The sequence below is a fragment of the Podarcis melisellensis genome (assembly GCF_964234715.1).
Source record: "Podarcis melisellensis genome assembly, chromosome: 14".
Taxonomy (NCBI): Eukaryota; Metazoa; Chordata; class Lepidosauria; order Squamata; family Lacertidae; genus Podarcis; species Podarcis melisellensis.
Window position 1 is genome coordinate 27,899,091 of NC_138546.1, and position 13,318 is coordinate 27,912,408.

The following is a 13,318-nucleotide window of genomic DNA, read 5'->3' on the forward strand; positions in this document are numbered from 1 at the left end:
GTTCTCACGGGTGTGAACTCCCAACAGGGGAGCCAGGCATTACAGAAAGCAAATGTGGAAAAGCATCATCGGAAGAATTGTTTCAAGTTTTGAAATGCCTCTCTTATGACCCCATTTCAGCATTGGTGGTGGTGGCGGCGACGGAACCCTCCTTTCAGTGTTTTTCCTCTGCACTCAGTAAAGGGGGTGGCCCAGGGAGCAATTGTGGCCTTGTGAGATAAGGAAGGGCCATTGCTGAGTGGCAGATTGCATGCAGAAATGCCCAAGGCCCCAGCAGCTCCAAGTAGGGCTGTGAGAGACTGGCAGAAACCCTGGGAGCTTCTGCCAGCTAGTGCATGCAATACTTAGCTGGATGGACCAGTGGCCTGACTCAGTGTACGGCACATTCCTGTGTTCCTAGAAGAGTTGGAAGACACACTCATGGCTCGTTCAGGGCAATCCGGAATGAAAGCATCTTTTACAAATTTGTTCAGTGTGTTTCCTGTTTGTTTGGGGTAAGAGCCATAGTTCAGGGATAAGAGTACATGCTCTGAGTGCAGAAGGTCACAGTTCAATTCCCAGCAACTCCAGGTAGAACTGGGAGAGACCACTTCTTGGGACAGCCACTGCCAGTCAGTGTAGACAACACTAGATGGACTGATAATCTGGATCATTATAGAGTAGCTTTCTTTGTTCCTATGCTAAGAGCGAAATTTAGAATAGGAAGAAAGAGTAGGCCTGGTTTTCATAGCTGGACAAGACTTCAGCATCTTGTACTCTGTAACTTTATTGGGTGTTTGCTTTTAATACAGAGGGCGGGGAGTGGCCTTTTACAGAGTCAAAACCACTCAGTAACTCAGTACTGTCTGCACTGACTGACAGCAGCTCCTCAGGGTATCCCGGGGTCTCTCCAGTTGTACCTGGAAATGCTGTCTGGGATTGAACCCAGGACTTTCTGCAGACAAAGTGGGTGTTCTTCCACCGAGCTTCAGCTCTTCCTCAAAGAGGAAGCTGCTATGATGGCTGTCCCCAAGTGCTCTGCTCCTGGCATCTCCTCTTCTCCGGTTCAACTTCCTCCGTTCAATTCATTATCTCCCTTCCTTACAAGATTAGTATTTTATTTAAATGATAAAAAATGCATGTTCCAAATGTTCTGGAATGGTTTATTATTCTGGCCGAATCCTCTTCTTTCTACCTCCTGCTCATCTGGATGTAAATTAGAAATAAATCGGGCAGCTCCAGGGTGCCTTGTGGTGCAAAAGGAGGAGAGGATTTGGCTCTCTTGGCTTTCAGGTTGAGCCAAGAATTCTCCCTTCCTTCTCTTTACCTTTGATGGAATATTTATAATGCTCCCCTGACACATCATATAAAGAGTATGGATTTTGTCACGTGCAGAGAGGGAGAGAGAGAGACCCTGAAATAAGGTCAAATTAAGCCAGAGCCTTTAAAGATACTCAGATTTGGTTTTGCTGTAGTGAATGTTGCTTCCTTATTTACATGGTCTCTGGAGGAAGAATTCTGGTGCTGTGTTTTTTCTTTTCTTTTAAGAGTGCTAATGATGCTATCTCACTGGGTTAACTCAATTGATTGAAAGATTTGTCCAGATGTCTGATAAGGAGTCTGGCACCAATGTTTAGTTTCTGAATGCAGAGATGTTGAGACTCAAGATTTCCTGGGAGCCTGTGGCTGCTTGTGGTCACTCCCTGGCAAGTCACTTTGTTTATGCTCAGAGGCACCACCTCCCTTACTGCTGTTTTCTGTGCCCAGCCTTAACATAAGAAGAGCCTGCTGGATTAGGCCAATGACCCATTTGGCCCAGAATCCTGTTCTCACAGTGGTCAGCCAGATGCCCCAATGGGAAACCTTCTAGCAGGACCCAAGCACAAGAGCACTCTCTCCTCCTCCATAAATTCAGAAGCATTGCTGCCTCCAATTGTGGAGGCAGAGCATAGCCCTTGTGGCTAGTAACTATTGATTACTTTCTCCATGAATTTGGCTAAACCCCTTTTAAAGCCATCCAAATCAGTGCCTTCGCTGTCTCCTGGAGAAGACAGTTGTCTCCTGGGTAAGTGAGTTGTACGGTTTGACTATGTGCTGTGTGAATAAATACTTACCGTATTTTTCACTCTATAAGATGCACCAGACCATAAGACACACCTAGTTTTCGGAAGAGGAAAACAAGAAAACAAATATTCTGAATCCTGCTGGCTGTCCTGGCTTCTGGCTTAACCGTGCGCAGCCTCTCCCGGGCAGGGGATGAAGGCTCCCCTTGCCCGGGAGAGGCTGCGCACGACTAAGGCTCCCCCAAGAGCCGCGCTCCCTTTAAAGAATGCCCAGAGTATGTGTGCGGTTCTTTAAAGGGAGCACTGAGCAGAGCCTCCCGCCTGCATTCGCTCCATAAGACGCACACACATTTCCCCTTACTTTTTAGGAGGGGAAAAGTGCGTCTTATAGAGCGAAAAATACGGTAATTTTATCTGTCCTAAATCTTCCAACATTCAGGTTCATTGGATGTCCATGAGTTCTAACATTATGAGCGGGGGAAACAGCCTTTTTCCTGGCAAAAACAGGCCTAGGGGACAAGAGTCCTGGTCAACCTGGCTGCATACCAAGCCCTGTTCAAGAGACAAGTCTATTTTTGAGAGAGAGCATCTGAAATTGGCAGAGACAACAGCTCCTCTCTCTCTCATCCCTGTATCCCCTTCCATAGGGAAAAGAGATAAATCCATCCCTGTTTACTATGCAGTAAAAACAATGCATGATGTAGTGGGTGTATTGCCAGGACTTGTTCCTTTTTTTCTGTTGCTGTAAATCCAGGGGACACGATCGCCCTGAGAGCCACTCAGAGATTGGAGTGCCCTATCCTCTCTGCCAACACGGCCTCAGTCCATGATCTAAAGGCCTTCTTTAGACATACCCAAGTGCCTATCATTCTCTGTGAGCTTTTCAATATATTTTCTCCCTTTGAGGGGCATGTGTGTGTGTTTGTTTATGATGAGCCTCTCAATCCTGACTGGCACAGTGCTGGGGTGGCAGCCGCTCTCAGATGATGAGGAAGAAGAGGAGGGGGGACAAAGGATGCCTTTGGTGGGGAACAGCCTGAGAGGGAGGGAGTGGCCCCCACTCCCTTGCCTTTAGAGACTGGGGAAGGGAGATGGACAGGGCCACTGACTCCATGTCCTGCCCCATCCATGGAGTGGAGATATTCCCCAGGAACAGGGAAAGACATTGACCATCTAGAAGGTGGGGGGGCCTGGATAGCTGCAGAGGAGGAGGAGGAGGAGGAGGAGGAGGAGGAGGAGGAGGAGGAGGAGGAGGAAGAGCCAGGGTGCATGACCTTCATCCCATCACCAAGAACTCAGCACCACATTTGCTGTTCGCAACAGACCCATGCCATTTAAGAGAAGCCTGTATCTCCAAGTGCACCAGTCCCACAGGGAGACTCTCGCAAGGGAGCACACCATGTCTTGCTTTTAAAGGATACTCCAAACCTGCCATTGTTCCAAGGTGTTTGTGTGGGTGGGGGCACTACAAAAAAAGAGAAAAGGAATAGTGGAGAAAATGAAGATGAAATTCTGCAAAGGAAGGTTGAGAGAGGGGGGAAAATATTCATGCTATTTATTAAATGTATGCGGATACCCATCTAAAGTATTTCCTCAGTGATTTGCAACATAACATTATTTTTTAAAAAATACAGCTTATAATAGAGAAAAACAACCATAAAAGACAGCCAAAAAACCTTTTCTTACAACAGCTAAAAAGCTTAGGAAATACCTTCTGAAGAATTTCGGCTATAATTTCTACATATGTGTACTGTATGTGTGTGTTTGATGTGGGGAGTGCTTCAACTTTTCTTCTGTTCCTAACCTTCCAAGGGATCACATGAAGTGCCATTAATGTGTTGTATTCTTCTGCTAAATGAGCATGTGTTTCTCCTTCTGCTTCCAGGCTGTGATAGTGACCACTGGGGTCCTCACTGCAGCAACCGCTGCCAGTGCCAGAACGAAGCACTTTGCAACCCCATCACTGGCGCCTGCGTCTGTGCGACTGGATACAAAGGATGGCGCTGCGAGGACTTGTGCGACCCAGGAAGTTACGGCAAAGGCTGCCAGCTGAAGTGCCAGTGTCACAATGGGGCCACCTGTGACCATAAGACCGGGGAGTGCCACTGTGCTCCTGGATACACAGGTGTCTTGTAAGTTGAGTGCTGGGTACCTTTTACATGCGGGCTTTGCGGCAGTTGCTTTCTCTTAGGACCACATTCACACCGTACATTTGGAGCACTATGATGCCACTTTAAGCAGCCATGGCTTGCCCCAAGGAATTCTGGGAGCTGTAGTTTGAGAGTTGTTAGGAGGCCTCTGCTCCCCCTCCCAGAGCTACAGTTCGGAGAGTAGTCAAACCATTGACCCCTCTTTGCAGAGAACTTTGGGAATTGTAGTTCTGTGGGGAGAAGAGGGGCCTCCTAGCAACTCTCTGCACCCTTGGCAAATTACAGCTCCCAGAATTGTTTCTGGGAAGCCATGACTGTTTGAAGTGGCATCATGATGCTTTAAATATTAGTGTTACAGTCGTCTGAAATGTGCCCAGTTAGGATTCCTTCTTTTTGAGAGAAGCCCTGTGCAATTTTTGACCCACCAAGGAAGCAAAGCTCACCATCACATAGTGAATATGTTTCCCTCAGAGACCATCTGTGTGGCATGCACGATTTTCATGTATACATGGGAACCCTTTGAACCAAACCTTGTGTAAGAGGCGATCATAAGGTAAAGGTCAGGGGGACCCCTGACCATTAGCTCCAGTCATGGCCGACTCTGGGGTTGCGGCGCTCATCTCTCTTTATTGGCCAAGGGAGCCGGTGTACAGCTTCCGGTTCATGTGGCCAGCATGACTAAGCCGCTTCTGGTGAACCAGAGCGGTGCACGGAAACGCCGTTTACCTTCCCACCGGAGCGGTACCTATTTATCTACTTGCACTTTGACGTGCTTTCGAACTGCTAGGTTGGCAGGAGCAGGGACCGAGCAACGGGAGCTCACCCCATCGCAGGGATTCGAATCGGCGACCTTCTATCGGCAAGTCCTAGGCTCTGTGGTTTAACCTGCAGCGCCACCCGTGTCCCCTGTATTGCATCATACTGTATTGCAAATGTTTGTTGAGTTTGGGGAGTTCAGCACATACCTTCCACCCAGCTTGCCATACCGCTTGCCCAGTGTACAACTGAATCTTCCCCTTGTGGAAATACTTTTATCTCCCATGAACCAGAGGTTATCTTTCTGAGTGAAGGGCTCTTAAAACGAATAAAGGATCTGAAACAAAAGCAATGCTGTTTGGAGCAATAAATATTGGATAGCTACATTTTACCACTGATGCCGTCAATCAGAATTTGCTGAGTGTTTGATTATTTGTGTAGGCGCTCCTGCAACAGCCCTATAGTGGGCTGCCCTCTTGTAGCTTCCTGATGTAAATTGTTTCCGTGTCTGTTTTGTGTTTCATTTTGGTGTCCGTCCCTCCTTGCTTCCGACAACACCTGCGAAGCTGCGAAGAGCATTGTCCTCCCGGTAGCCATGGAGCGCAGTGTGAGCAGCGGTGCCCATGCCAGAATGGGGGCACCTGCCACCACGTCACTGGAGAGTGTGCCTGTCCCCCAGGATGGATGGTATGTAACATTGGACTACAGTCACAGTCATGCACCCCTTGGCACATACTTTAGTGCACATAAATGTTGGTGGGGTTAAGCTTTGCATAACGCCTCTCCAAGCCATTTGCACAAGACAGATTCAGTAAGTGCCTTTTAAAATATGGCATCCAGTCTCATATTCTAATAGGCAGTGCTCCCCAGAGATCTGTTGGACTGTTTTCCAGAATGAGCACCAGACTCACTGAACTGACAGTGAGGCTCAAGAGATGTGCTGAGTGGCTAGAGTGAGCTGAGGCTGCATCCACGCCATACATTTAAAGCAGCATGATGCCACTTTAACAGTCATGGCTTCCCCCAAAGAATCCTGGGAGCTGTAGTTTGTTAAGGCTGCTGAGAGTTGTTCCCCTCATAGAACTGCTATTCCCTGAGTGGCTTAAAAGACTGTATTTCCCAGAGTATGCTGGGAAATGAAGCTCTCTGAAGGGAAAGGGGCCTTCTAACAACTGTTGTTGTTGTTGTTGTTGTTGTTGTTGTTGTTGTTGTTGTTGTTGTTATTAGCTGGGGCTGAGTTCCATGTCATTGCAGGGGTTTGGAGTAGATGACCCTTTGGACCCCTCCCAACTCTACAATTTTGTCATTCTATGATTTATGAGAAAGATAAACTAATCACACTTTTTGCTTCTACCTGAGCCTAACAATGAGATGAAGCATGTGGCTCTTTATCAGGGAGATCTGGCTTCCATTTGCCCTCAGCCATGAAACTCTCCAGGTGATCCTGCCACAGCCCATAATCTCTTAGCCTAACTATAAAACCTGGTCAGTGTGCAGTGGAGGCTCTTAGGCCACCAATGAGCTCCTGGGAGGAAGAGCAAGATTCAAACGAGATGGATGAGAACAAGAGGCATCCAAAGTCACAGAAAGGGAAGGCATGAATGCTGCAACCCAGAGACTCTGGGGAGTGTTTGCACTGTATCAGAGGGAGGTCTGCTACAGAGGTCAATGCAATTCTTTCCCTCCCGCTCGCATAATCTTGCTCATTTCTGGCATAATTTTACTTGTGTTAAGAGGGGCTGCCGGGGATTGGCTTCGAGGCAGCGCATTATTACTCGCACCTTTAATTCTGTGTGTCAAGGGAGGAGGTGGGGAAAGGCTGCGCTCTTTTTTCTCTCCCCCTTTTCCAAATCTAAATCTGTATCAATAATGTGATAATTAACTCCCTCTGGATTTGCCAAGGCTTCATTCAGCTGCGCGCCGTTCCCTGGCATCATTCCATCATTTGACAATTAGCCTGTTGGCAAGTCCCTCTGCTGGAATTGGGCAGAGAAAGGGAAAGGCAGGGGAAGGGGTGTCAGACAGACTCTGGGGATCCTTCCTGGTTAATACCATGAAATGCTATGAAGATGGCTGGAAGCTGTGGATTACATGGGGGTGGGGAGTGAGGAGCCACCAGGTCCATGCTGGAACAATCGTGACAAGCTCTGAGCTATGGCAGGAATGTGCTGAACTGCGCACTCTTCTCCCCATGGATCCCCTGGTGAATTTTGGAAGGGTGGAGAGAGTGCTGAATGGCAGGACTACCACTGTTACAATTAGGGTTGCTCCCCAGGATGCAAGGCTAGTAGAGAAGCATTGGATTGTGTTTAGTGTTAGCCATAGAATCATAGACTCATAGATTCATAGAATTTTAAAGTTGGAAGGGACTGCAAGGGTTATTTAGTCCAACCCCCTGAAATGCAGGAATCTTTTGCCCAATGTGGCACTCAAACCCATGGCCCTGAGATTAAGTGTCTCATGCTTTATCGACTGAGCTATTCAGAATCCTATTCACAGTAGATCTACTGAAATGAATGGTCTAATTTAGCCCCCTTAATGTCAGTGGGACTACTCTAAGCAGAACCTTGCTGGACCCAACCCATTGGTTACGTTCTGTTGTGTTTTGTCACCATCACAAAGTTGGTTTCATACTAAGCTCTCAGCTGTGTTCAGTCGGGTCCATATCACCACCGTCATCATTGCAGAATCACAGAATGAAAGAGTTGGAACAGACCCAAAATGTCTTCTAGCCCAATCCTCTGCAATGCTGGCATCACCACCTCCATCGTCGGTTTGTTTGTCTGACACCTTCCCACAACATGGTGCCCAAAGTGAACAATTAAGTATAGCCACTCAAAAAAGTGCAGATGAGAAACAGTTGGAAATAAATGCAAAAAAAACAACAACCCCCCAATCCGAACACATTTGTATAAAACAATAGAAATAAACCAATCCAACTTGAACACCTTAAAACTGAACAGGAGATAGAATAATGCCTAATACAGATATCAAAAAAGTAGTATGAAAAACATCCGCATGCTCCAGATGATTCATTTATTTCTAGTAGTTTGGATCAAAATCCCCATCTCCGGGCACCCTGCCCCATCTCTCTTGGTATAAGGCAGCTTCCTATGTTTCTGTGTTCACAATCAAGTTTTGGGTAGCAATTGTTTTCTTTTGGACAGACACTGAGTAACAGCACCTCATTGCCAGAGGGCATATTGCTAGGACAGCTTAAGTTATTTGGCTTGGAAGATGGACTGGAGCAGGGGTGGATTTTAAATGTCTGACCCCTCCTGTTCCCTCACTTGACACCATCACATTTTCCCATGTCTGCAACTGCTGTAACCCCAAGGAAACTACAATAATCCCCAGGCAAATTTCTTGCAATATTTTAAAATGATATTAAACAGCAGCGTAATAATACAAATGACAGAGTTGCAATTAAAAAAGTGCAGGAAGAAGGTGCATAACAACTGGAGGCAATGCTTCTTTTCTTTATTTATTAAATTCATATAGGTATGTATATCCCACACTTCCTCACAAAGGAGCATCGTTGAGGCTGTGTCATAAACTGCTAAATACAGAAAGCAAGTGGGTACTGAATAATTGAATCCAGCACAACTGATGATGCCAGCCTGTGGTCTGGATTCTGTGGCTTGCCTGAGCATGGATGTTAAGCCATGCGCAGTGGACCTATGGTGCCGCACCATCAAGCAGATAAGCTGCACATCACCCTGAAGCTGGTGGTGCAATATGACCTGCTGCTGTGTGCCTGCACAAGTACAGCCAGAGAGACTGTCAAAAGTGCACTACTGTGTGGGTGGGTGTGTAAGCTGTAGAAATTCTATTCTACTCAGTTGGTGGGTGGACCGTAAATGAGGCTGTCTGCACTGATGCTGCCTGGAAGAAACAGAGAGATGCATTCCAAAGGCCAGAGGTGCTTCTTGAAAACCCTATCTTTGGCTGTTCTGTTCCCCAGGGACAAACCTGCAGTTAACAGTGCCTGCTTTTGAACTGAGCTGAGTTTAAAACACACATACACAGACAGGCAGACTCTGAAAGAGGCAGAGCAGGAGCTCTGGGGGAAGCAGAGGCAGTTAGAAGCAAAAGCACTCCACTTGCAAATGTTGGGATTTTAAGTTTAAAGGGCCTCTCCAGGGCTTTCATGAAAGAGGAAAAAGATTCTGCACAGCCACTGTTTGTGTCTGTGTGGGGGAGAGAAACTTTTTGCTTATTCTTTTCTTGCTTTGTGCTTGTTAACCCTTGATGTTTGGAGGACAGTTCTGGCTGCAGCAAGCCAGGAATGGAGAACCGGAAAGAAGGTGCTACTGTCCTCGTGGCCTTGTGTTCCGCAGAAAGCCTGTCTTTGGCTGTAGACATTTTGAATGCACGTTTAGTGTGCTTTGGGCGTATGTATAATATACGCTATGCATGCACCAGTATTCCTTGAAGACATTTGCAACTTCAGGTTTATTAATATACATTGACTCCAACTTGATTTCACCTGGGACCAGAAACCATCGCAAGAGAACAGCAGTTTCTACGCTCCCCTGGGGTGCGTATGATGAAATGCAGCTCTGCCAAGAGATTTGCTCCCTGAGGAATCAGGTTCCCAGTTGAAGCAGGAGATTGAAAAGGAAGATCAGCGTGCGCTCTCTGTCTCTTTCCTCCTCCCTACCCTTCAGTTCCCTCCTTTTAAAGATAGCATTGCTCCTGTTCTCAGATAGTGTGCCTGCTCGGTAGGACGAAGAATCTAGCAGGAAATCCAGCTTTACAGCAGTAGCAGGCAGTGTGGTGGAAACAAGAGCCACTCTGTCTGGCACAGGGATCACTTGCAGCTTCCCCGGATGGAGCCGAGCAGGATTTGGATCGGATGCAGCAACAGAGCCAGTCTGACACTGCTGGTGGTGTGTCTGCAGAGCCACAATCTTGCCTCCCCTCCAAACCCCAGCCAGGAGAGATGTGACAATGCTCTGTGCCTCTGCCCCACTAAGCTAGCCACTACTGCTTTACCATAATCTGTTACTGTTAACTGCAATGATCTATTGCAATGGCATGCAAGGAGTAGGCTACCAGTGGCCACCAGCCACAATGACTATTCTCTGCCCCACGGTCAAAGGCAATGATGCTTCTGAAAAGCAGTTGCTGGAAGCTACAGGAGGAAAGAGCCCCATTGCACTCGGGTCCTGCTTGCTTGCTTCCCAGAGGCATCTGGTTGGCCATTGTGAGAACAGGATGCTGGACTAGATGGCATCCTGTGGAATAGCTCAGTTGGTGGAGCACAAAACGCTTAATCTCAGGGTTGTAGGTTCAAGCCCCATGCCAGACAACAAGACTCCTGGATTGCTTGGGGATGGAATAGGTGACGCTTCCAACTCTACAGTTCTGACGTGGGTGGCGCTGTGGGTTAAACCACAGAGCTTAGGACTTGATGATCAGAAGGTTGGCAGTTTGAATCCCTGCGACGGGGTGAGCTCCTGTTGTTCAGTCCCAGCTCCTGCCAACCTAGCAGTTCGAAAGCACATCAAAGTGCAAGTAGATAAATAGGTACCGCTCCAGCGGGAAGGTAAACGGCATTTCCGGGCGCTGCTCTGGTTCGCCATAAGTGGCTTAGTCATGCTGGCCACATGACCCAGAAGCTGTATGCCGGCTCCCTCGGCCCATAAAGCGAGATGAGTGCCACAACCCCAGAGTCGGCCACGGCTGGACCTAATGGTCAGGGGTCCCTTTACCTTTACCTTTATGTGATTTGGAGTATCAGCCCCCACCAGCTTCAACCAGCATGGACTGTGCCAGCTGTGGCTGATGGCGGTGCGCTCCAAAACATCTAAAGCGCACCTGGTTGACAAAGGCTGCTCTAAGTTGAGGCATGTTCTGGCTAAGTTGGACTCTGCCTAGAGTGCAAGCATCCCCTTTATTAATTCCCTCTGTTCATGTCCATTGTCAGGCAACTCTGTCTCCAACTCTCTGCAGAACAGTTATGGGGCTCTCTCCGGCTGCATTGCTTGGGGCTACCCTCAAAAACTGAGTCCCTACTGACTCTCCTTGTCTCTGACAGCATTATTAGGCTTATCTCAAAGGGAGCACAAGAAAAAGGGGGAAGGCATCTCAAATGAACAAAACAAGGCTCACTGAGGCAAAACTTTGTCGTAGTTCAATGCATTTCCACAAAAGATACTCCTCCTTCAGGACCTTGAAACCCCGCCACACACCCTGCTCTCTCCCCATCTTATTTGCAGAGGTTGAAAATGGATGAATGAGGGAGAAGAATTGCTTTTTTTTCACGCTGATTCCTGAATTGTTCAGGTTTTGAAAAGCGCTTCTGAATTTTAAGAAATCACAAGCTCCTAAAGAAAGATTGTTCCACTCTAAAACACACTGAACTACAGTAAGGAGCATTATATCAGTGAGCACCAGAGCCTGTTCTCCTTTAGGTTTTGCAATCTCAAATGGAGCCAAGATTTCATGCCAAACATATGAATGGTACCCCTGCCCGTTTTCATGCTTTTTGTGTTTGGCATCTACCCCAGAGGAAGCTCTTTCAGTTCTGTTTTCACAGTCACTCGTGTGAAGTGGAATCCTTGGTCATCTCCAGAGTGTCGCTCTTTTGGCGTGGGATTCAATCACATACTAGAAAGTTCAGGTGGCACAACCGCAGTTGATTGGGAGCTCTTGCACAACACCTGTTAAGACTTTTGCAATAAGAAATGTGATCGGAAGATGCACAGGAAAATGTGGAATGTTTGGTGCAGCACTGTCTAACCTCCCAACAAACAAATGAGATGAATGCTAAATAAACACATTGTCTGGGAGAGCCCCTTCCCTCCACTGCCCCCCCCGCACTTCTGTGGTGCATTGTGTCACAGTCCAGTCTACAGGCGGTCGAAGTCCCAGCTGAGGACATCGGGACCAGGGACAAGATGGCAGGGTAGGAGCAGGAACGAGAGTCCAGAAGCCAGGGATCCGAGGGTGAGGAAGCAGGAAGTCACAAAGTCAAGGATCCGAGGATCGAGAAGCAAGGAGTCACGAAGTCAAGGGTCCGAGGGTCGAGAAGCAAGGAGTCAAGAAGCCAAGGTCTGAGGATCAGGAAGCATGAAGCCAAAACCAAGCAAGGCAAGAAACGTGTTGCTGTGGCAAAGAGCCAAAGGGAAATGCTGACCTTATATCCCTTCCCAGCTCTTGCCACCAGGTGCTGTGAGTTACACAGCTGCGCCTTGCCTCTTCAGAACAAACTTAGGAAGACCCCAGTCCTGCAAAGTCCTATTGGTCACAGGGCCTGGCTCCTGCAAGGACTCCTGACACATTGAAAGGTCTGAAAAGAGCCAATGGCCCATCTAGTCCAGCATCCTGTTCTCACAGAGGCTGCCTGTGGTATTTCCACCAGCAGGACCCATGCACAGGAGCACTCTCCCCTCCTGCAGTCTCCAGCAACTGGTATTTAAACGTATTACTGCCTCTTGCTGCAGCTACTAAGCATTGATAGGCTTATCCTCCATATATTTGTCCAACCCTAGTTTAAAGCCATCCAAGCTGGTGGCCATCACTGCCTTCTGTGAGAGCAAGTTCTGAAGTTCAGCTGTGCACTGCATGATGGAAGTGATTATCTGACACCCTGGTTATGAATAGAAGAGAGTGGCTGAAAGTTTGAAGTTGTACCTAATCTTCATTCAGGCTCTGCTGTGTATTCAAGATCATGTTTGATTGCCCCAAAGTCCTTGCAGCGCACATGTTCTGTTGGAGAGGAGAATGCCTTTTGATCCTTGTTCTGACTTAAATGAAGTGTTGGGAGAGGGGATGGTGCTGGGACCATCTTTGGCTTTCCTCGGCAGCAGTTGATGACATTGGGGAAGGGCGCTGAAGAACGCACAAGCCTGAAGTCTTTGCAAAGTTGCTGATGGAACAAACTGTGTTGATGAGATGCATAAAATTGCTTGCAACTTTGCTCTGACATTTGATCCTCCGGAGATGGGCATTTTGTATTCCCTAAATGCACGTTTGTGCCAGAAGATTCACACCTCTCTTGAGGGGATGCATCTCGGAGCACTGCTTCCTCATCATTTGCTGATAGAAATCCTCTCCTCTTTGAAACCATGATGAGAAAAGGCATTTATTATCATGATCAATGGGCAACTTGCCTTCCTGGAGAGAGATTCAAAATATCGCTCCTTGCTCAAGCCTAGAGACACAAATGGTTATGGCAGGGCCTGGATGCTCTTGAACTGAGGCCAAGCTATCCCTTCCACAGCTGAAGAGGCAGCAATCATACAGGTTAGGACAGGCTTTCAGAGTCCTTCATAATTAGTGAGATCCACTGTGTTCCATTCTGGTGTTGTTGGTATTGCCAAATCTTCCTGGCCTGTGAGTGAAGAAACTGTCAGAAGAAGG

At 47.6% G+C, this 13,318-nt stretch overlaps 1 protein-coding gene across 7 annotated transcripts in view; it reads left to right on the plus strand.

Annotated features, from left to right (window-relative positions):
- MEGF11 (multiple EGF like domains 11) overlaps window positions 1-13,318 on the plus strand; it is a 338,635-nt gene that overhangs the window by 205,935 nt on the left and 119,382 nt on the right. For all 7 annotated transcript variants that reach the window (XM_081888442.1, XM_081888441.1, XM_081888440.1 and 4 more), the window contains 2 exons: window positions 3,928-4,174; window positions 5,515-5,635. In XM_081888442.1, coding sequence (XP_081744568.1) covers window positions 3,928-4,174; window positions 5,515-5,635 — 368 coding nt within the window. The remainder of the gene's footprint in view (window positions 1-3,927; window positions 4,175-5,514; window positions 5,636-13,318) is intronic.